Source organism: Patagioenas fasciata, chromosome 21 (genome assembly GCF_037038585.1).
Source record: "Patagioenas fasciata isolate bPatFas1 chromosome 21, bPatFas1.hap1, whole genome shotgun sequence".
Taxonomy (NCBI): Eukaryota; Metazoa; Chordata; class Aves; order Columbiformes; family Columbidae; genus Patagioenas; species Patagioenas fasciata.
Genome location: NC_092540.1, coordinates 5,308,338 through 5,332,769, shown reverse-complemented (window position 1 = coordinate 5,332,769; position 24,432 = coordinate 5,308,338). Strand labels below are relative to the sequence as shown.

The window sequence follows — 24,432 nt, the reverse complement described above, 5'->3', positions numbered from 1 at the left end:
TACCACAGCCTCGTGCTGTGTGATTAGTGTGACTGGAGCACCTTGAGGAGCTTTAGAAATGGTTCAAGGGTGACTGCGAACCGGAGGACAACGCTGCCACCAGCAGCACCATTAACTGTCACTACGCTGGGCTGGGAGAACTGGCAGGCCAGTTAAGTCATGTTGTCACAACACACAGGTTTCAATCAAAGGGATTACGTGACAAAACTCATATCTCTACTGTTCTGTCATAAAGTCTAAAAAGAAGTATTTCTAACAAGGTTAGCGGGGAGCTGAAGGGAGTAAATATGTGATGTCAACACAGACTGCAAACACCGGCAAGCCCGACGACAGCTGAACAGCGTCAGGGTTAAATCTGGGAACGCAGAGAGAAGAGTTCACAGAAAACAAAGAGAAAAACTCTCCCAAAATAGCCTTGCAACTGTCACCACCAGCGACTGTCAGACCTGCCAGCGCTGACCTTGCCACTGTGCCTCACCATCACAGCTCCGCTCTTCAAGGGGCGTTCGTCGGAACCCGCACCACCGAAAATTCCCCTTTCAAGTGATGCTGTATCTCCGGCAGCACAGATTACACTCACCGGCGACTCTGGGAACAACAAACAGCCCGTACTGTTGCTCCTGCAAAAACACGGAGCTTTCGCGCCTTCCTTTCTCTCTTTTCCGTCCCAGCTTCAGTGCGTCCTTATGGCCACAACACCCTGCATGGGCACTTCTGTACCACGAACCCAATTCTAAAATCCTTGTGCAAGTCTAATTCTGAAACAATTGTATTAGAGTCAGCAGAAAGATGCACATTCTGTTTTAAAGAGAGCGGGGGGAAAGGGAGGGAAATGAGATGTAAAGGCTATTATTCATTTTTTAGTCTGATTCATTAGCTGCGTTGCTTCATTTTTTCACAGCACTTGAGTCATACTTCTCATGTAAGCAGGAAAAGAGATATGGATTATGTCCGATTTTTCCATTGGAATAAACCCCACAACTACTAGAAGTACTCAGCAGTATCCATGCCAGTCATCAAAAGAAACCACCACCAAATCTCTTGCAATGATTAGCACAACAATAAAGCCAGCAGAGCACAAGCAGAGAGAGGAATACGTGCAAAGGCATAATTATTTCATGAACGTAGCACTTGCAAGAGGAAATAGCAGCACGAAATGTCAGGTGGAGAGGCGATTTGAATAGCAGCCACATTCTGAACCTTTCTACACACACTGGGGACACCAACTTATGTACAAGGAGGCGGATGTAAATATCTGCTCCACTACACTATAGATGGTTTCTCTAAATGTCTGTGAAGTTCTCTACCGCTATGAGGACTCTGCTGGAGCTGTGCAGGGTGGTGCTGCCAGTGAACGCCGAAGCCCCATGTTTGCTTCTCCGTGTGCCAACGCGGCCGGCTGCGCTTCGCTGGGAACAACCGCAACCGCCGCTGCGGAGACAGGAAACGACAGTCGGACACTTGGGTGTCTGTGTGACTGAAATGGGAAGAAAATGCGGAAAAAAGCCAAATTGCCCTGCTAGTACGATAGGCATAGGCGTGCAGTGCTGCCATCTTTTTGCCCCTCGTGTAGTGTTTCTAAAACCATTTTGGCAAACCCAGATCAGCAAGGAGCACCGACATAAGCATTTCACTCTGCAAACAGCCACAGGGTTCAGCCCCTTACGCCAACCCCTTGTAGTGTTTGTGCTCCCACGGGTCCAGCAACCTGCGCTTCATTCACCCCCCATTCAAACGGGACCCAGTACGGCGACTTTTCCACGTCCACAGTGCTTCCCCTCGGTGGTCAATGGACCCGTTTGCCATTTGCTGTCACAGCCCAGAACACACAGCTCTAAACCAGAGACGGGCCACGAGGGACTGACTTCAAAATCCAATCTCGATCATCGTTTTACTCCCTTTTCATCATCTTCATCCCCCTAATTCCAACATTATTTTTAATACCCACTATTTCAGCAGCAGTTGGAAGCTAATACTTTGTACCATCTGAGAAGAGCTTGAAATGAGTCCAGCACTTGACCAACTGCCAGCACTAAAAATAAAGTCTTTCTGTCACTGAAAAGCAGGGACTGCCAGTTTCCTAATGGTGCAGAGCAGCGTTAGCTTTTCAAGTCTCACCAGTTTAGTCATTCTGACCACTAAGTATGTCAGCTCTCTCCCACTCAGCCAGCGCGCTCTGGCGCTGCATCAAGACAGCATATATAAAATCCTTCCCTTAAACTACTCAAGTTTTAGTTCCTGCCCCAAATAGCTCTCCATTTCATAATTAGAAAGCTCACAAGCGTTTCCCTCCTGTGAGGAAAATGGAAATCCAGCTCCTGCAGGTTTGCTTAGCAAAGACGTGTTCTGCTAACAACCCCTTGTTCTTCAGCTCTACAGGTGCTCCACCAGTGCTCATACTGGACCTATTTAAAGCAGCTCCTAAAGGCACTTTTACCACGCAAGCAAAATATATATGTGGTTTATCCCATCAGCTCTACTACAGAAACATATTCTGAATTTCCAAGATGCAACCCTAGGTCAGCTGCAAATGAACGCGGTCTCGTGCAGCTCAGCGCTGACGCTCGCGCTGTTGGTTTGAACAGAGGTTGCAGAGCGGTGTGGTAAGGCCAATGCCAAATGAAGACTAACCTTGTCAATAATGGGGAAGAAACCCCAAGTATCATCAGTTTTCAGCCCATTGGCAAGGTTAGTGCACTCGCACCGCATCTGCTGGAAGGGTGAGATGGGCAGGAGGGCACAGCAAACCATCCTCCATGGAAAGAGACTCTCCAGGCTTTCTCCCAGCGGTCAGAGACGTGGAAAAAGAGCTGTAAATGATTTTAGCTCCAACTTGGCCACCTAAAGGTGAGATCTGTGTTACCTGGCTATAGATCTTAAAGACAGAGTATCATAGAATGTCCTGAGCTGGAGGGACCCACCAGGATCATGGAGTCCAACTGCTGTCCCTGCACAGGACACCCCACAGGTCACCCCGTGTGTCTGAGGACGTTGTCCAGTCTCTTCTTGAACACTGTCAGGTTGGGCCGTGACACCTCCCTGGGAGCCTGTTCAGTGTCCAACACCTCTGGGGGAAGAACCTTTTCTTCACCCTGTTCCACAGCAGCATTTTGCAGCAGGCAGGGCTGTTGATATTAATACTCATTCGACACCCCACTAAACAGGCTCCCAGTGGGACCAGACAAACACTTGCACTGGTGCAAAAAGCATTAGACAGGAGCGGCGGGAAGGGCAGGACTGAGATAGTCTTAAGCTGTCGCTTAACCATTCACTTGGACATCTTGCTTATGTCCAGACAGGCAGCTCAGGCCGCATATGGCCTGGGAAAAACCTCGTTGTTTTCAATAGATAGAACAACAAAGTCACTCCAGGCCTAGTATCGCTTCCACAGAAACAAGCTCATCCTCCCAGGTGCCAAAGCTTGTGCAGGGGAAGCACCACGAGCTCCTGCAAACACCAAGTGCCTAATTAGTGCTAAGTAAGGGCGAAGATAATGAAAACAGTGGCTACATGCAGAAACACCTCGGCATGCCTGTGAATGAAAAGAAAGAGGAGGTTCCTTTGGTGGCTTTGCAGTTCATTCAGAAGCGGAATAGGAGGCTCTTGGTTTTCGTGCACATTGTCTCACAGCCACGCCAGGTTTGGTTTCAAGATCTGAATCTCACCTTTGTGGCCAGAAAAACAAAAAGCTGGTTTATAAAAAGACAAACATAGCCTCATTAATTCTAGTTATTCATTCTCATTGCCAGCGCTGGAGTCTGAGAAAATTTGAATCTCTAACCATGGAGAAGAAAACTTAAGTGGCTAAATAAATAAAGTATCCATCCCGCACGCTTCTGGGGGCTGAGCACAAACGATCACTGGACAGACGTGTAGCAGCCTGCTCGGTCATTTTCCGCCCCGTATAACTCGGAGTCTTCACACTCAAGTAAATAAGTGGTTTTTCGGAGTTTTCCCATTCTCCTGATGCCACCTGAACCAGAGCCCGTGGCTGAACCACCGCAGTGTCCTCAGCCCCGCAGGAAAAGGCAGCACAAGCACGGGCACAGGGTCGTCTTTGGAGCGTAAGGAATGACGGGGCAGACAAGGAGGCTGCTGGGTATAGAAACCTTTCTAAAAAGGAAGCGACTCCACGTTTCTTCCGTGCAAGGACCATCGCTAAGGTTTTCGTGAGCGCTTCTGTTTGCAGCGCAGCCACTCAGATTTGCAATGTCACTGAACATGGGCAGCTTTACAGGGATGTTTTATTTCAAATCCTAGTGAAACCTTGATATAATTCGCTCTTGCAGTAAAAGTTAAGCTATATATTTTCTTAAAACACAGCAAAAACACCTATCTAAACACAGCGTTGGAGGTCTGCACTATGGTTGGTATTTTTAGAGGGGCAGGAGGAGGAGAATACAGGAGTTCACATATGAACTCGCCTTGATTCACAGGAAAATAAGAAGAAAAAGAATTCATTTGATAGTATTAGGGTTGCTCAATTCATAGGGAAATGCCTCTTTTGTTGTTAAATCCTGTGGGAAACAAACTAAAGCAAATCTCAGCACAGCCACCACCACCAAAACCATTCAGCGCTGGCTCCTGAGCACACACCCGCGATCGGGGACCCCATCCTGGGGATGCCCACGGAACAAGAGGTGCTGGCAAATACACGATTGAGAGCAAGTGATCTGCACAATAAGGTCACTGAGGAGGGCCAAGTGCTGCTTGAATGACAGTTCTTCGCTAGAGCCTCGCGCGGTTGCTTTATTAGCCACCGAGCACTGTAATAAGTGCATTACCGACGCTGCCGCGCACTGAACTGTCAAACCACGACACCAGAGATCTCCCCAGTTTGAAAGATGGACACAACTCAGGTGTCAGCTTTCCGCAGTGACATTAATAAGTCTAATCAAGAACCGTGGCCGCTTTGATCAAAGAAAACCAGATCTGCTACCAACTTTTATGTTTTCCAAGAGTAACGTAAATCCATTTACCGCTGCACATGCCCCGCGTGGTTCAGATACCGGCAGCCCAGCACGAGCTCCTGATTGAGAGCTCTGTCAGGACCTTTCAAGTGTGGCACAGCCCAGCCAGCAGATGCCATAAAAAGGACGTAGCCAGAAATGGACAGAGCAACGAAGCACACAGCGACGGGAGGAGCAAAGCACAGAGAGCCCTCCACCTCGGGAACTGCCATTTACAGAAGCAGCAGCCAGGCAGGCTGACTGGGCTTACTGGTGAGCTCCAGTAATTACTCACCCTTAAAGCGAAACAAAACCCGGTGGAAGTCCAGGGTGAGGACGGTGATTTTCATGTTTGTTGTACTGCATCACCTACGCATTAGTCTGCCTGGCAAGTGGGTGGCACAGGCGATCCTCATAAACAAAGTGCCATAACTCAGGCTGGGCACAAGGAAGAAATTGTTGGCCCTGAGGGTGGTGAGAGCCTGGCCCAGGTTGGCCAGAGAGTTGGTGGATGAACCATCCCTGGAGACATCCCAGGCCGGGCTGGACAGGGCAAGTGTTGGTCTCTTTTCCCCAGGAACAAGCGCCAGGAGCAGAGGAAACGGCCTCAAGTTGCACCAGGGGAGGTTGAGGTTGGATGTGGGGAACAATTTCTTCCCCAAAGGGCTGTGGGGCATTGGACCAGGCTGCCCAGGGCAGTGCTGGAGTCACCATCCCTGGAGGGTTGGACAGACGGACATGAGGTTCTCAGGATATGGGGCAGAGCTAGAGTTAGGTTATGGTTGGACTCAATGATCCTGAGGGTCTCTTCTACTGCAATGATTTTATGATCCGGGTGAAGATGTCCCTGCTCATGGCCAGGGTTGGACTAGACGAGCTTCGAAGGTCCCTTCCAACCTAAACCATCCGATGATCCAATAACCCAGATGGTAAACAGGAGGAATTTAGGAGAGGGCAAGTTTGCTGACACAGCCCAGCTCAGTCCCAGTCCTGAGTGCATCACCCGTGTCTGCTGAAGAAGGAAGAGACACAAAGTTGTATGACAGAAAGATACCAGAGTCCTTCAAAGAGCATATAAGCAGAAAGTCAAGAGAGATGCAGGTGAGAGAATCCAGAGACTTCCCAAAGGCTCCTCCCCAGGCCCTTAAAGACAGAAACTGCACGGCTAAGACGACCCTCACGCGATTAAACATATTTCACAATGGGGAGACCAGAATACCCGATACGTTTTCTTCCTGGAGATCTCTGCAGAAATCTTTCCTGACTCTGTGCTGCCAAATGTACTCAATAAAGGACCTGGAAGAGGAGGTGATAGGTGAGGTGATAAAGTTTGCTGATAAAACTGTTCAAAGGGGTAAAGAAAGGGACGAACTTGAAGAAGAATCTTATAATACTGAGCAACTGGTGAGAAAATGGCAGATGAAATTCAATGCAGATCACTGTGGAGTGAATCATAGGCAAAAAATACACCTAATGTCATATAACAAAATGAAATCTTATTACCGCCATTCAGGAAAAAGCTCCTAGGATTATAAGAAATAGCTGTAGGAAAATATCGGCTCCAAACTCCAAAGTCAAAGCAAATGCTAGAAATCACTTGGAATGGAACAAAACAAACCAGAAGATCTCGTTAGGCCCCTGTGTAATGGTGCACTAGAGTTTCATGACAAATTCTGGTCTTCACAACTTTAAAAGATGTGGTGCACACGAATGGGAGGTGATGCGGCTGCACCACAGGGACTTGGTTTGGGTCGGAAACTGCAGGATTCGGCGCAGACTGGAAACCTCGAGCCTGTGTGAACGCTCGTCTCAAAGTCTCATCAGCACGGACTAACAAGGCCCAGCTCTGCTCCTCCTGTTCAACAAAAACATAGAGATCACGTTTTACCAGCGTGAGCTGAAACCCAAGTGGAGAAGGTGGAGAACTCCAGGGAACAGAACCCAGGCACCAAGTTTTCCTGACAAACCCTCTCACAACAAAGCGAAGATTCCTTCACATCACTTCTAATTTTGCTTCACGTCCCCTCATTTCCCTCCCCACTGGGTAATTAAGGGGTGGCTGAGTGACTCAGGGGGTGCTGCTGTAGAAGAAAGCGGATTCCAGTATAAGTTGGGAAATGACCTATTAGAGGGCAGTGCAGGGGAAAGGGAGCTGGGGGTCCTGGGGACAGCAGGGTGACCATGAGCCAGCACTGGGCCCTTGTGGCCAGGAAGCCAATGGTACCTGGGGTGGGTTAGAAGGGGGTGGTCAGTAGGTCAGAGAGGTTCTCCTGCCCCTCTGCTCTGCCCTGGGGAGACCACACCTGGAATATTGTGTCCAGTTGTGGCCCCTCAGTTCCAGAAGGACAGGGAACTGCTGGAGAGAGTCCAGCGCAGCCACCAAGATGCTGAAGGGAGTGGAGCATCTCCCGTGTGAGGAAAGGCTGAGGGAGCTGGGGCTCCGGAGCTGGAGAAGAGGACACTGAGGGGGGACTCATTCATGTTTACAGATATGTAAAGGGGGAGTGTCAGGAGGATGGAGCCAGGCTCTTCTGGGTGACAACCAGTGATAGGACAAGGGGCAGTGGGTTCAAACTGGAACACAGGAGGTTCCACTTAAATATGAGAAGAAACTTGTTCCTGGTGAGGGTGGCAGAGCCTGGCCCAGGCTGCCCAGGGAGGTTGTGGAGTCTCCTTCTCTGCAGACATTCAAACCCGCCTGGACACCTTCCTGTGGAACCTCAGCTGGGTGTTCCTGCTCCATGGGGGATTGCACTGGTTGAGCTTTCCAGGGCCCTTCAACCCCTGACATTCTGGGATTCTGGGATTGTGAAAGCAAATCTCATTCTGGAATACATTACAGACAGCTACTGGTTGTAAGGCCCTGAAGAACATTATTCTTGGGCTGGAGAGCTCTCCACTGAAGCATCACATTCCATTTGAAAGCAACGTGGTCCTAAGAATCCCAGAAGAAAACAACAAGGCTCACTGTGAGTTTAGAAGACATCAGCTGGTTGGAAAGGTTAAATAAAACCAGCTTTACTGTACCTATGTAAAAGGAAAAAAGCTTGAGGAGAATAGAGTCTTCCAGTAGTGGGAAGGTTGGTATGGAAAGGAAAGCAACTGCAATGGGAGGAAAACAAAGATTTGGTTTCATGTGGAAGAAAGTGCAACTGGGACAGACGCTTCCCAAGCGCTGAGGAGCAGGTCCCGGGGGCTCTACGAGCTCTTCGTGAGGATGTTTAGGAGCGGATGAGTTAACTGGCTGTGGAATAAAGCTCCGCTCAACACGGCTGTGCCTCCGTGCAGGTTTCCCGTGCTCTGCTGCAGCCCAGCGCTGCCAGCGCCGGACGCCGACCCGGCCCACGAAGAGCAAATGCCAAAAAGCCACACAAACGGTAGAGGAAAAGATGCAGCTCAGAGCATCGTGCTAAGGAAGCAGAACTATCAAAGTCTGCTTGAAGAAGCCAAAGGATTAGGAAAGCAGCTTAGCCAGACTGGAGCAGGGTGAGTGGTCCCAGTCACTGACAACAAATAAAAGACTTTAAACAATAAAGACCTGGCAGCTTTGTCAACACCAGGTATTCCCACATTTCCAAGACTAAGTGTTACATCACCATAAGGCTGTATTTGAAAAGATAACCCTGCAATCAGATGACATTAAAACGTCTTATTTTCCCTAATGCAGCAGTTCTTGTTTTGGCCAGGCCTTGAATTTTTAAGCGGCCAGCACAATGTGCAGGAAGCCGGGCAAAATGTCAGCACATGGATTCCCTCCCAGCGGCCACAATCGATTCTTTGTTCCTCGCTCACTTTCTGCAACACTGAGCAATTTTCTTAAAGATTAACAGCACCTAAACTCAATGGAAAAGAATGAATTCTGTGGAGCGGCTGAGCTGTAGACAAGCCGATCCTCAAAATAGCTATAAGACAATATTTGGCCATAAGCACAGGGCTCCTTCTATTAATAAGGGATCAAAAATAACTCACGCAATATGCTGTGAAGTGGAAAGCTCGGCGCTGCTGGTGCACAGGGTGGCACGGTCCTCAGTCCCTCACCAAGAGACAGACAACTCACCGCTTATCTTCTCCAGCGGGAGGGAGCGCTTGTGCGGAAGAACTCGAGCGATGTCCGTGTAAAAGACAAACCCTATAGGGCTGCGAAGGTCACGTCTTGTTTGTCAGTCATCCAGGGAAGAAAAGTTAGTGCAAATCGCGAAGAAAACGTGAAATCCTTCCTTGCGAGAACACCTAAATCTGTTGGTCATTCAGATCTATTAGTTCAGGCTGCTGCAAGCCAGGAATAGAAAAAGGCTCAAAACCTCATGGATTAGCAAGGTGTATATCAATACGTATATTAATACCTATTTTTCTTCTAGTTTAGAGGATGCTTTGAAATACAATCTTCAAGTTACCTAAAAATTCAACAGAATTGCCTATTAAATATAAAGCAGAATTGCCCACCATTTATGCAATGCCTTCTCAAAATGGCTAGATTTTCATTTTAAAGCTATTGCTTTAACATTTGAGAAGGTATCTGACCTTATTAATTCTGCCCTATCTTCTTTCTCTTCTTGGCTCTAATCTGGAATAAATAATGCCTTTTTAATTATTCTGTACGTCACAGAGGGGATCTCCCTGCCACACCGTCCCAAGATCTTAGTTTGAATTTACACCCATCAAGGATTTTCTGAACATATCCAAGCTTTTGGCACAATGTCCTAAAGCTGAGTCCCACAGCTGAACTTCACACTGGATGAAAAATATTTGTTTGAAAATTCTGATGTCCTTTAATTCCTTCTTGGGGGGAAATAAATCATGTCTAATCACATCTCAGGGGTAATTGTGGATACCTCAGTGCTTGTGAGAAAGATTCACAGACAGTGTTGATCCTTCCTTGTATAGAAATCACTCCATGCCTTTGGTCACCTTGCTGTTATTTCCCATATCTTCCCATTGACTGTTGTCTTTTTTGAGATGGTAGAAAGAAGACCACGTGTACTAATGTACAGATGGGTATAACGCAATCTTATACTGGTTTTATGGTTTCTACTTTATTTATTCCTTTCTTAATAATTCCTAATGTTTTATTCGCTTTCTTACCCACTGCAGTACTTCTCTTTAAAGCCTCAGAAAAACCTTTTCCAGCCTGTAAAAGCTGGACTGGAATCCACTGTTTCCCATAAGCATTACTTCCCATTCACCAACCAAATTTCGCCAGCCGTTTTATCAGCAAATTAGCCAGTATTGTGAAACCCTTCACTGCCAGCTCTCATTTTATTACCCTGAATATGCAGCACCATGGACAAACTGTTACCTTGCTCTTTATTCCCCTTTCCATCTCCCATTCGGGTGTGCGGAGATACACACAGGATAACTCCTCTTCCTCCTGCAAACTCATCTTTTACTCCCGGTCTTTCTTTTATCTCTTTCAGACCGTGATTAATCAATGATAACACCTCTTCTTCTTTCACAACAGCTTTGTTTCTTAGGGCTTCTGTAGAGAGACCCTGTCAAAGGCATTTTGGACATCCAGCCCTACCACCTCACCTGGATTCCTCCCCTCCACGTGCTTGTTGGTGCCTTTGGGTTTAGCATTTCCCAGGCTCTCCTTGGAGTCCCTTTTGGGAACCAGCAGCACACACAGCGTCACCTCCCTCTGCCATGGTCCTGCTGCAGGGATGCGCCTCTGCTCGCTGGTTCAAGTGACAGGTGACACACACCAGGTAACAGCTCAGTGACCCGCTGAGGAGCGGTGCAAAACTCTTCAGCACACAATGGCAAAACTGGGACATTTGAAACCATTTAGTTGAGCTGGATCCAAGGCTTAGATTCTCCTAATACTCCCCAGGAAAAAAATAAGATACTGTGTGCTCCCTGAATATAGCATGTATCTATTCCAGTGATCCATGATAGAGAGGAGAAAGCACGCGGGCCACCCCACACAAAAGACAGCACGTCACAAGGAACAATGTATCATTCTTTCAATTTTGAAGTCATTAGGACTTACATTCCACCATATCATCACTTTTCAATATTCCCCATTGAAAGTCTCCCGTTCCATAGATACGCTATGCAGAAGTTTGCAGAAGTTCCACTTGTCTGCAGCAAACGGCCTCGCCTTGACTCACCCACCTCACCTCCTCGATCTCCACGTCTCGGAGCAGAGACCAAGAACACGCGTGTGAGTGGGGAAGGGACGCAGCAAACTCCGGGAGGAGAGGTGAGGATCATCACACCTGAAAGCTGGAGGTACTGAGCCTTTGCCTGGAGGTCCAGCACCCCCAGTCCCTCACTGGGGTCCCTCGTGCTGGGGCGGCAAAAAGTGCGGACGCTGCAGGGAACTCCTATGGCTTTCAGCATTCCCCAAGTGACAGCGGGTCTGGGTAACAAATGGCAGCGAGTACGCAAGTGACACAGGGACTGGAAAGAAGCTCAGAACCCCCGGAGCGGCACTTTGGTGCAGAATGTGTCCAGATCACAGCACCCACAGCATGGAAATTCAGAGCAGCCGGCACACAGTGGGACTGAGCAGGAACAGCAAACAAACAGGAGCTGGATCCCACCCAGGGCTATTGAGAGGAATACAGAGCAATAAGCTGTCAACAGCGCTGTTTTCCTCACCGGTTCCTTCTCCTCCTAGCCAGAGGATATTCAGCTTGGCCCAAGGGAGGGACTTAAGCTGCCAAAACTTGCTCTCCCCTCGCTGCCCTGCTTGCAGAAAGGCCGGTCTACAAATCACGGGTGCTGCTTGGTCATACCCACCAGGCAGGCTTCCCACCGCCGGCAGGAGCAGCGCTCTGCCTGTACCCAGGTTTGGCACCCCAAGCTGCTTCAACCTGCTCCCCAGGGCGGCTGGGCACACCGGGCTGAACAGTCCCGGCCGACTCTCCACAAGCTCGTGTGGGTGCTCGGGTTAAGCAAAGCTGGACACTAAGTCATGCTTTGTGCAAGGACACGAGCTAAGCCCTGCTGCCTATGGCTGCTCGCTCTTGCAGCTGATCCACAGGGATGGAGCAGCTGTTGCTCATGAGCTGCTGGCAATGGCTACAGCTACTCACCCCCCCAGAGCCCAATCGTACCCCAGTGCCCCCTGCACCCCCTTCCAGACTCAGATGGCACCGAGCAACAGTTCAAATTTGAAGTGCAGTGGTGGTTCCATTGGTAGCTCGACTGAAAGTAAAAAGGGCTCCATTAAAGCGGACTCACAAGCCAAAAATGATAGTTCAGCTCTCTTTATCAAGCATTTCCTCCAGTGTCAGCCATTCTGCACATGGCAGCAGCAAGAAGCATTCCTCAGCAACTGGAAGACAACCACTAAGTCCATTAACAAAATTACAGCAGCCAAGAAAGATAAGAGAATACCCCTAGTCTTAACAGCCACTGATGTCTGTATTGCAAGATGGTTAAGAAGCAGTTACCAAAGTGGTAGTGAGAAACAGAAATCCACAATCAGCATCTCCCTTGGGAGATCCTACCTGGCAGTACTTCTTATTGCGTGTCTACTCCTGAGGAAAAGAGGTCACGACATGCCTGGGAACTGAACTGGTGCTGACAGATAAGCAGTTTCGAATCGTGGGTTAAGTCATCGTGCAAGTTTGCACCAAAAAGCAGGGGAGGCATCAAAGGTATGAGATGACAGCAACTGCTCACCAGCCATGTTCCTGCAAGACTGAACTCTGAAGAAGTTAAGAGACAAATCAACTAGAAAGAACCCCTCCTATTTCCCTCCCGGCAGGGACCTCACCTTAAAACTTAAATTTTTTAGAAGGAACAACAGAAGAAAAAAATCAGCGAGATAAGGAAATCAAGAAAACGCCCCAGAAATGTTTAGTTTGCTGTGCACAGGAGCGTCTGACAGCTGCTGCAAAGAGCTACAGGCAAGGGAGACTGAAGTCACCTGCAGTGCACACAAGCACGGGAGCACTGCGGGAGCTGGTGCGACACAACGGGCACACGTGCAGAAGGAACGGGCCATGGACACTTCCCAGGACAAGCAGACTGGTCCTGGCAGCTCCATTGTACAGCACCGGAGCCCCAACAGGGAATAAAGGGGAAGCAATGGCCACAGATGGCTTTTGGAACCAGGCAGGATGCAGACACAGCTGAGGAGGAGCTGGCTCATGTCACTGCAGAGTCACCGGTGTCTTTCGAAGGTCGTGGTGACAAAGAGAGGCTCCTGATGACATGAACCACTGCCCATCACATAAGAAGGATCCAGGGAACTCTGGGCCTGTCACTCCCACCTTATCCCCAGAACAGCTTTGTAGCAGATCTTCCCAAAGCTATTTCCAGCAGCATACAGGAGGTGGTGGTGACCAGGAAAAGCCCCCGTGGATTTACCAATGGCAAATCTTGCCCAATTTGATTGCCCTCCAGGATGACAAGCTGGCTGGGTGGATGACAGGAGAGCAAGCATGGTACCCCTTCGACACCATCCCTGACAGCACTCTTAATAGGCAGATTGGCAAGAGGTGGACTCCAGAAACAGATGATAAGGTGATGGAAAATGGTCTGGAATATCAGGCTCAAAAGGTGATCAGCTGCACAAGGTCCAGCTGGCAGCTGATCACCAGTGGCAGCCCTCAGGGTTGATACTGGGGTCAGTACAATTCAATGTCTTTATTAACAGACTTGATCAACACCAATGAGGGGACAGGGAGCACTCTCAACAAGTTTGCATGTGATACCAAACTGGTTGGCGGGGCTGGGGCAGGAGAACCTTCTCACAGGGACCTCCCCAGGCTGGAGAAGTGGCCTGACGGAGCTTGTGAAGGTCAACCAAGACAAATGGAAAGTCCTGCCCTGGGAGAGAATACCCTGCAGAAAAAGCCCTGCTGAGTTCTCAGGGAGGCAGAGCAGACAGACGAGAGGCAGTCAAGATAACCGCTTTTATGGACTATCAATATAACTGTCTGGAAGAGCCTCTGACACACGGCATTGACTTTCTGCTTCTTAAAAGTCTTTGGGACAGTAATTTTAAACACAACTTGGACCTTCCAAAGCTTGCACATGGTACCGTTTCCCCTAAAGCTAACAAGACCGTTGAGAACATCAGCATGGAGTAAGCTGAGCTGGCTGGAGCATGGCACAGTTCAGTCGGCTTCCCAAGAACGCAGTAAAGAAGCGCGAAGCAAGACAAGAACTGAAAGCCAGCACCAAGCGATAAACCAGCTCTGAAGTTTTAACCAAGACGCTACCTGCTTTGGTAGCAAGTCAGCGGCACTTTCTAACCTTCTCTAGAGAGAGCTACTTCAGCTCAGGATTCAGAATTCCGCTTGAAACACTTGCTGCAGACTGCTTAAGATCTACCTCCGGCACCACAAGGAAAATGCTGCGCTAATAGGCTGGAATGTAGCATTTTGCCTGTGCTACAAAGTTGCTTTGAAAGCATCTTTGCCAGTGTAATCAATTCTGGGAACTGAAATGGTTATATTAATGCAAAGCATAGGAAAACATTTCCTCCCCAAAGGGCTGTGGGGCATTGGAACAGGCTGCCCTGGCAGTGCTGGAGTCACCATACCCGGAGGGTTGGACAGACAGACATGAGGTTCTCAGGACATGGGGTAGGGACAGGGGTGGGGGAACGGTTGGACTCCATGATCTTGAGGGGCTTTTCCAACCTAACTAATTCTGCGATTCTATGATCACTTGCGACGTTCACTAAAATACTGAAGCAAGGGCATGCGGTTTGCCAGCACAGAACTTCTGCTGCCATGATCACATTGCTTTAAAAAAATCACAACAAATCGGACACTTGGCAAGCGTGCAGTGTGTGAGCGTCACGGGTGCCGCTAAACTCCTGCCCGGCTCAGGATGTGCACCTCTTCCTGCACAGGTGTGCGCTGTGCTAATGCAACCACTTTGCTCAGATCTGGTCATTCTCCACAAAAACAGCCAAGCTGTCTGCACCGGAGAGCATGTCATCGTGCTTACAGAGAGCAAACTGGGCAAAAAATGGCTTGTTAGGTTAAAAATTAGAACATTTCATCCTCCAAAACCACAACAGTATTTAAGGGAAGTGTTCTGATGGGGCTCTGTTAACCTTGCAGCCAGGACACTGCTCTGGGTGACATCAAAACACTTAAATCGAGCCCCATTACTCACAGCTGGGTTAGAGTTCACCCACCCCACCAATTTCCAAGGCAGAAATCCCTTTTAACACGTCTCGCACCAAGTATCAAGTCACTCGAAGATGAATCCATAACTAATAATTGTTTTGCATAAGGTTGACAATTCATGTGAATCCAAATCCTGGAAGAGAAACTCTCCTTCATACTTGGACTTGAGGACAAAACCATTGCAGCAGTACCGCACGGCACCAACGATTCAAGCATAAAACCAGTTTGGTTAATTCGGCGCAGCTCCATGTGCGGGCCCTACTGGCTTCAAGCCGGTTTACATCCGTTCAAGTTATGGTATTATATTTACAAGGCCAAATTAAACAGACATAAGCCAGCTTAGGCCAGCAGAACCCACACACAAAGCCCCATCAGTTCACTAACCCAGTCACCTCTTGCTAAACCAGCAGTTGAGTTCAGACAAAGTCCGATACTACGAGTTGTTGCTATCGCATGATTTCAGATGTAAAGAAGCATAAAGCTTTGTAAGGAAATCACATTAACTGTCTAAGACAGTGAGGAATGACAAATTATAAATAGGAGGTGGCTTCAGACAGATTCCAGAAATGGATGGTGAGCAATCGCTGTGGCAAATCAATGCTCCGGCTCGGAGCACCGGAGAGGGGCCAGGTTTAGTTTTACCCTGAAAAGGCAGCGACACATAAAAGGCGAATGGCAGGTGGTCATTCTGCATTCTGTACATTTCACAAAGATTTATGAGCAGGGCTGAATGCTGGAGAAGCAATGCTGAAATGGCTCGTGTCCCTCTACAAGGTCAGCTTATTGTATTATGGAAACATTTCTAGTGAGACTCTTACAAGTTAAGACCCTTGTATTTTTTTTCCAGATACAGTAAGCAAGCTACTAAGAAAAAACAGCATTACCCCCCACACACACTATTTACTCTTAAAGAGCGATTTTTCCAGTTATTTTCAGATGAGCAAAGACTATATCTAAGCTGAGAGTTCAAAGTTGCGAGGAGACTGATCTTTCAAAACTCTGTTTAATGTGAAAACATTTAACAAGAGCGCACACAGACGTATTTTTTAAAATACCAGTCACTTCTAAGTATTGTACGTTCTAATTATTTCGAATGAATGCTGTCATGAGAAATTGCATAGGTGTCTGAATCAAGAATTTTGATGTTCACGATTGTCAACAGCTTGATGAGTAAAGGGAGGCCTGACTGTCGGGATTCGGCTGTCAGCAGCGCGGGAGATCATTCTCACTAGCCTGGCAATCTAGAAAAGCAACCTCCCTCCAAAAAACACATTTGAAGTATTTAAGAATGGTTGTGTTGCACCACAGTAAGAGACGCATCCCTGGAGAAAAAGAGGAATTCAACTGGGCACCGCCAAGCCGTGCAGCTGGAGCTCAGTGCGCAGCCATGGTGCAGGCACATCGCTTCACCCCATTTCCGAGGAGCTCACTGCACCTTGAAAACATTTCCCTGCACAGGCCCGCTAAATCCACTCATGCTAAGTGAACCCCAGAAAAACAAGCACCTTAATCCCCACCAATAGCTCCCCCGAAATTCTGATACATGGAGCTGTTCGCTCTAAGGGAGAGGAACCAGCTCCTCCCGCACCTTCCACCCCGCGCAGATCAGTTTGCTGCAGCCCAAGAAAGGAGATTGCAGGGACAGCTGTTGCAGCTCCCGCCAGAAGGACAGCTGAAAATAAACCGCAGACTCACACCCCAGGATTTCCACTGGGCACCTTCAGCGTGCTGGGGCCATACCATTATCACCAGGTCAAACGCTTGGCTCATTCGGAGAGCTCGGGACTGGAGGGTGGGGGCTGCTCCTCCACAGAAAGGGTCTGGGTTTCTCTTTCGATCCGGTTTTATCCCAGTCCTGAGCACTAATCCTGGTTTTTAAGCAGCTGAGTAGACGTTTCAGAGTAGTTAATGCTCCCCTTGCCCTCGTTTGTATTCAAAATCTAGAAATTAAAAAATTCTCAATTTATACAACCACTTACATAATATTCCCCTCTCCCAACCTTCTTAAAACAATTGTTCTAATATGCACTGTCTGACAGGCCTTTGTGACTTACGGTATATATGAATCCTCAGTTGAGAGCTAGCATACCAATTCAAGTCTTATATTTTAATATTAGTCAGTTATTACCTCAGTATATTACAATACACAGCACTTAAGATGTCTCACAAGCCCTGCAGTACCTAATCTGAATTCTAAGCCTCTAAACCTGTTTGGAATAGAAACAGCTCCCAGCCCCTAACGCTCACCGCTAAAATAAGCAAGAGGCATTATAAATTGCAAAAACAATACCAGGATGACGGTAGTTTCATCTAGGTGACAGTGGAGAGAGCTCTGCACACAGACGCTGCCTTTAACGTCTCAGCCATGCCAAGGGGAGACACGGCTGGGAGCAGTGACCGCTCCAGGCGCTGCCTTCATCGCTCATTCCTGCATTTTCTGCTGAGCTGGCCTTCAATCCCGTCGACCATTGTTGACTCAGACAACGGTGCAGCATTAAGGACTTGTCTCCACCTCTAACGCGGGCTCAAGAGTTTTATTTGCAAAAGGCAGAAAGCTTCCAGTGTGTGTTGAGTATAACAAGCTTTCCCTAAAATACCTTCGCTTCCCAAGGATTTCCACACAGGGCCAGAGCTCTGCACAGATGTAGCGATGAGAACTTTTCCACGGGCAGCATTAAGGGACCCAGGTCTCACTTGTAGCTGCTGCCATAAAGGAAGTTGTAGATGAAAATCCTATCACTTCACTTGCTCGCTGTTTATGGGGAGCAACGGAGCTTGACTCATCTAATCACTAGACAGCATAAACAGAGCCTGAGGAAGGAAACAAGGAAGATGCACGTTTCCCATCACAAATATCTATCTACTTACTAAACCAGAGTAAGTTTCCTCCCAGCATCCAGTAGCCCAGTTGGCTCCGGTTTCCCAAAGCCCAACTAACCAGGTGACAAACTGCCCCAAACCAAAGGAAAACTCCCTCCAAATGCTGCGAGGGGCAGCGGTTCCAAGGCTCTCACTCCTCTCAGCTCAAGGTTAGTTTGTTTAGTCTAGAGTTAATTCTGCCCACTTAGGAGATTGTTTGGAAATCGAGATGCGAGGGACAGACAATTGAACTAACCCACAGGGACAAAACATCAAGCCAAAAAAGGGACTGAGTAAGCCAAAAGCAAGAAAATAAAGGCATTAGGTTGGTAAAACAGCATTTCAGATTTCAACTAGCTTTGTCGAATCAATTCCCCATGTACTGCAGGTAGCTTCCAAGCTTCCACACGTTATTTAGGGCGCATACTATTGTATTCTCTCTTATAGGTGAAACCCCCCAAAAAGTATTCACTTACCCTAGTGATAAACCCTATTTCTGACAGTGTCAGATTTCAGTTTGATGAGCAGCGTTAAATACAGTACAAACAGTTTGCGACTTCTATTTTCATTGGCAGAAGCAAACCTTTGGAAAGAAACTTTGCCGAGGGTGGTGGAAAAGGTATGACTCTCCCTAGATAACCTTCTCTTCCTAGGACTGATGTATTTTTAGGCAACGCAGCCACCCAATCTTCAAAAATGCAGCCTGATGTAGGATACTATCATCACGGATTAAAAGATCAGAAAGTAAACTACCTTAAAGTGCAGCTGTAATGCCCCAACCATATGGGCATGTAGTACCTGAACGCTTAATTCAAGAGTTTTCATGCCACCGTATGTTGTGTTACATCCTTGCATTTCAAGGCACAAACTAATTTTACCTTTTGGTGACTAAGATAATTCTAGAAGCTGTTGCTGAGTGCTCAGTGTGGGTCATGACTGTTGGATTTATCTTGGTGCTCCTGTAAAACAAATGCAGGCTGCTTCAGGCACTGCTGCAGTTCCAGCCCTTCGCTCCATGCTCTCAGTGATGTCCTAGCTAGAAAAAGCACAAATCCACACAGGAATCCTCTCTCCCTTCCCCTCCATCTCATGGATTTTGTTCCAGAGTCAGCACCTTCTCCCAAAAGCCTCCAGACTGCTGGGATCAGGGAGAGCGGCCTGTACCATGCTACCCCCGGCTGTGGTTTTGGACTGTCCAAAAATCCTGCTGCCTTCTGCTTTGCTGGGACTGCACACAACATTTGGAAGTGGGTAAAGGGGGCAAATTTGTTGAGCAGCAACCAAAACTTGGCCAGTCTTAGTCTGACACGGATGTCGCTCTGTAAAGCTCTGAAGAGCAACCAGGCATGCCGGCAGTTTTACAGCTCTGGCTCTGAAGCAGAATAACGTAAAGCGGGAGCGCCAGGGAGGTCACAGCCTCCGCTGCCAACCCAGCATCACTGGCCAAAGCACCTGAATTCTCACGAAGCAGCTTCTGAATTACTACAGCTGCACAGCACCTGAAAATAAGCCAAAAGCAAGGGGCAGGCCACAATAAGTGACAACCTCGGGAGTCATTTCATGAGCAACTCACTTCCCCATGGAACAGGCAAAAGGGAAAGAGCTTGTTTGTCCTCTGTCTGCCCGTTGATGATTTACCATGTTCCCTGTTGTCATCATTTGCGAACCGGTGCTTAAAGACAGTCGAGCATTGCTATTACACATGGAGATGCCGTCCCAACCAGAAGCATCAGATTTGTCTTTCCTCACGACTCAATTTTTGCCAAGTCTACTCTTGGGTTCCATCTGTCACTAGGAGTGTTTCATCTCTGCCTCCACCATCTGCAAACACTACACAAGTTCAGCTGTGACCAATAACTTGTTTCACCCACTGGTAGCAGTTTTCTCCATGACTTCTAGATCTTCACTCACATTTAGCTGGTATCTCCCTTCCCAGCCTGCGTTAGACACAAAACCACTGCCAAAAATACACTATATTCAATTAATTAAGCTAATCACTGATAATAAGGGATTAACGTTCATCCAAAAGCATTCCGCAGGCACTAAAGATAACATGTATAACCGAAGCCACAACCCAGATAACAGACACTGGTCACTTGTGTGGGTTTATGCCGCACCTGATGCCTCCAAAGAGGAGGACGACACAAGCTGGAGGCTCAGAAATACCACTTGTCATTTAAAAAGTCATTTTCAAAATACGGCTTCATAGTTATAGATAGCAAAGCCAACTTCCAGCCCAGCAAGAAAGCACACAACGGTTCTTAGTCCCAGGAATTAGAGAAAGCGTAATTTTACCTTTGTTGAACGCCACGCATCATTTGGGGCACTTCAAACAAACTAAGCCAGTTCCTAAGACCGGCCTTAGGTTTTGTAGAAGCAGATGCCGACTCTGACAAATTAAGTCAATTGATTTTGTTAACCCTTCCGTTAGTCAAAAAAGACATTTGCTTGTAGTTAACAGCAAGTTCTTTAACCAAATAAAAACAAAATTGCCCAATCTTTCCTTCAACAAAGCAAACTCTTTCCAACTGTTTTCCTCACGGTGTGGTCATTCAATTTTACAAGTGTTAAACGAGAGCACACAGTCACAACCATCTGGCCTGTATCTCATAATATTATGTATCTAATACTAAGAGAAGTTATTAAAAAATAATCCTCATGTACTACATCAATTTCATTTGTCAACCAGCACTCTGGGGACCCTCAGCCTAACTGTACCTCAGCTGACGCCGTACCACAGACAGTTTAATTCCCCAAGTAATATGAAAACATACGTATTTTGGGCATGTTCAGTGACAGAGAAGACATTGGAATAAAGCTTTTATTAAAGGCAAAGTAAAGTCAACCTCCCTTCCTGTAAAGTTTCTGAAGAAACAAGAGACTTGTGTGTCCAGACAGCATCTGCTTGACTACTCACTCATCTGAAAGCTCTTCCAAGTACCAAGCCTTAGGCGTTACTGTCCAATGTCACCCGATATTCAGCTCCTAAGATGCTGTTCTTTACGTATACAGAATTATATTTGCAGCCTGCTTCTCAATACATGGCTCGAAAGAAGTTTGACCTTGCAGAGATAATCGCCCATTGTCCGATGAGTCCAACGCACTTCACAAGACACTTTGGGCCCAGAGTCACATTACGTGCATCAGCAAGACACCCGGATACTCCTGAGGAGCTGAGAGTCAATCCCGACTGGAAAACCCTTACGAAGCCATCCCAGCCCTACTGCGTGTCTGTGCCTCTTCGATTCAGCCCTCCTGCTTGTCAAAATGCTTTCAATAACTGGATTTTAACAGTGTCTACAGCATTCTTTATTCATCGGATAATAAATGTAGACACGCTGTAGTGGAGATTACCCAAGCAGCATAACTTATTTTCTATTGCTATACCAAAAAAACCCCAAACCCTGAGCCATGACGAAGTTCTTTGCTTTGTCAATTGAAGTCTCATTCAACCTGATGGCCCGTAAGTTCCTATGCTCTTTGCTTCGTAATTTATTTTTGTAACTACAGAACAAAACAAACAAATATCAGCGTTCCTTGTTCACTGACAGCCACGAGCAAGCGAGCTCATGAACCGAGCTTTTAAACGTCCCAAGTGCTTCAGTTCAATATTACCAGCAAAGACGAAAATCTAATCAACTCAATTACTGTCCTGCTATTTGTGCTATTAAAGCATTATTCTTTACAAACACATTATTTCCAGATGTTATTCCTGGGCTGTGCTTCTTCCCCCGGTCCCGTCACTATACTACATGCTTAATCTACAAGATCTTGAGCTAAAAGAATTCTCTTGCCGAGGCTGGCCCGCATTCAAATCTGATTCATTTCGCTGACCAGATGCAACAATCTGGGACACTGATTTCACATGCCCTGCTAAATTCTGAATCAGTCTGAGGTAGCAACAGGTTTCCCAACATTAACGGGCAGGAATTCCACAGGCACCCTGACATTCCTGCTCATTTGCACAACAGCAAAAGCTACAGATGAAACCCAGCACATGTTTCGAGACAGGCAAGGCAATCACTTCTGTATGTTCTTCAGCACATTTGGATGATTATTAATAGAACCTACGTTGCTTATCTGAGACGCGGGCACTCTCTGGGCTCTGCAAAGGCTGCTGAAGAGCAGTCTGGGGAGTTTCAAGGCAACTCCGATATAACACAAACACAGGAGCCGACGAGACGCTTCTGACCTTGCAAACACTGCACCCCCGGCAGGAAATTTTCTGAGCTGTTATTTCAGCAGAGCCCAAGCACAGAGTCAGAAGTTTTAAATAAAAAATTAATAAATTGGCCACCTAACCAGGCTCGCAGCTCTGCCAGCCCAACGCTTTATTTTGCTAATTAAGCTGCTTAATATCCCTGTGAGAACTCGGTGCATCAAGCTGCTCGACTGGAATACGCTACCACGCTCGCCTCTGAATTAGGTCTGTGCTTCAGACACGGGTTAAATATGCAGAATGAGGCTGAGATCAAAGCTTTCTGTCATGGCTTTGTTTATAAACAACCCACTCCCGGTGCTGCAGGTACCGCTCTGCCCTCCCCCTCCGCCAGCAGCGCCCCAAATCCTCGTCCCCCCCCAGCTCCGGGGCTGAGGGGCCGCAGCCGGTGCCCCTCCCGCTCCCTCAGCCGGCGGCGGGCGCAGGGAAGGGCCCGCCGGGCCGCCCCCCCGGGCCCGGCTCCCCCGGTACCTGGTGCAGCGCTGTCAGCCCGTCCACGTTGGTGGTGTTGATGCGGGCGCCGCGGCCCAGCAGCCGCTTCACCTCCTCGGTGTCCCCGCTGGAGCAGGCGGCCAGGAACACGGCGCCTTCCTCGAAGCGGACGCGGGACCCCCCGGCTCCGCGGTGCCGGCCCCGGCCGCCCCCCGCCGCCACCGGCTCCTGCTCGGTCAGGGAGCCCTTCCAGCGCCGCAGCTGCTCGGCCCGCCGCAGCCGCGCCGACTCGGCCCGCTTCCCGCCCAGGTGCTCCGGCTCCGACATCGCCGCCGCCGCACTGAGGCGCAGGGAGCGCTCGGCGCCTCAGCCGGGAGCGGGGCGCAGCGCCCCCGCCGCCATCTTCGCTACGCCCCCACGGCCGCCGCGCCCGCGCCGCCCGCGCCCCGCGGCATCCCGGGACATGTAGTTCCCGCGGGCGGAGCCGCACCTGCCCGCGGGGCGGGAGCCGCTCCCGCCGGGCCCCGCGCTCCGCCGCACCTGGGCGCCGCCCGGACTACAACTCCCAGCGGCCCCCGCGCCCGCCTTCCCGCCCGGCCGCCATGGCAGCGCCCGCCCGCCGCGCCGCCTCCGCTCCCGCCGCCGAGCGGGGGCCGCTGTGCGCGGCGTGAGGAGCCAGCGCCGCCCGGCCGTGCGCCCGCCGGCGGGGCGGGGAGCGCCGGGGCAGCCCCCACAGGGCCGTGGCGACGGGCGCGGGGGGAGAGTGGGGAGAAACACAACGCAGAGCCCCGTCTGACGGGGAAAACGGGCCGGATCCGGCAGGTCCAGCCGCCCCTCCAGCCCGCGCAGGTGCCACTGAGGCACCCAGGAGGACGCTGAATCCTAGAATCATTTCGGTTGGAAAAGACCCTCAGGGCCATCGAGTCCAACCATAACCCAACCCCGGCACCAGCCCATGTCCCTAAGAACCTAGTCTAAACGCCTTTTAAACCCCTCCGGGGACGGCTTAGCCTAAACTCCTTTAGCCTAAACTCCCCAAGATTATTTTATTTCCTATACCCTCATGATAGCAAATGCAGAGACCTCGTGCAGCACTGAGTTTCCAGAGAGGCGGCTTCCAGTGTTTTTCCATCATTGATCCCAGAGCCTGGTTGTCCCCTGGCGAGTGGCTACGCAGGTGGCACCAGCTCTGCAAGCGGAGCTTTATCACGACACAGCGACACCGTCGTGACAGCCACCAGGCCCAGCGGGTCCCCGACCTCTGTGTGCTGCCCATGGGGACGGCGATGCAGCCAAAACCAACTGAATATATTGAGCTGAGGTGTTTCCTTGGCTTCTTTGCGCCTTCTCCGAGCCCCCTCTTGTGGCTGGAGCGCCCGGTCGGTGCTGAGGATCCGGCTCCTGGCAAAGAGCTGAGCACGTCTTAAATCCTGAGCAGAGAGGCTGCCCCTCTTCTGCGGGTTATTTTCCAGTATCAGGCTGCCGAACAGATGATTTACGTCGAATTGTTCATTAGAGGAATCGCAGAACGAGCACGCTGCTCAATGATCAGTGACAAATCCCCCGGACCAGATGGCATTTGCTCATTAGCCCAGCAGTTTTCAACAGAGTTCCAGGGAAAGCCCTGCAAAATATGGCACAGCGTATCTGATATCCCCAGCATGCAGGTTATTAGGAATAACTCTAATGAAGAGACTTAGGGGCCACATTAAGGGCTATTAAATATTTATAGAAATGCCGGATCATGGTTCATTAGCAGTCTAAAAGCCCAAAACGGGAGTTAGGAAATATTAATATAGAAATGGTTTAGAGAAGAGCTGCAAACGGCTTCTTTTCAGTCTCTGTCTGAATTTCCTTTAACTGCTCTGTTACA

At 48.9% G+C, this 24,432-nt stretch overlaps 1 protein-coding gene across 7 annotated transcripts in view; it reads right to left on the bottom strand.

Moving 5' to 3' along the window:
- Positions 1-22,996, bottom strand: part of PPP1R12B (protein phosphatase 1 regulatory subunit 12B) — a 127,432-nt gene extending 104,436 nt beyond the window's left edge. For 2 of the 7 annotated variants that reach the window (XM_065854419.2, XM_065854412.2), the window contains exon 1: positions 22,599-22,990. In XM_065854419.2, coding sequence (XP_065710491.1) covers positions 22,599-22,886 — 288 coding nt within the window. In that variant the 5' untranslated portion in view covers positions 22,887-22,990. Of the gene's footprint in view, positions 1-22,598 lie in introns of all 7 variants that reach the window. The other 5 variants (XM_065854414.2, XM_065854415.2, XM_071817798.1 and 2 more) reach the window with 4 other exon arrangements.
- Between the last annotated feature and the right edge of the window lie 1,436 nt (positions 22,997-24,432).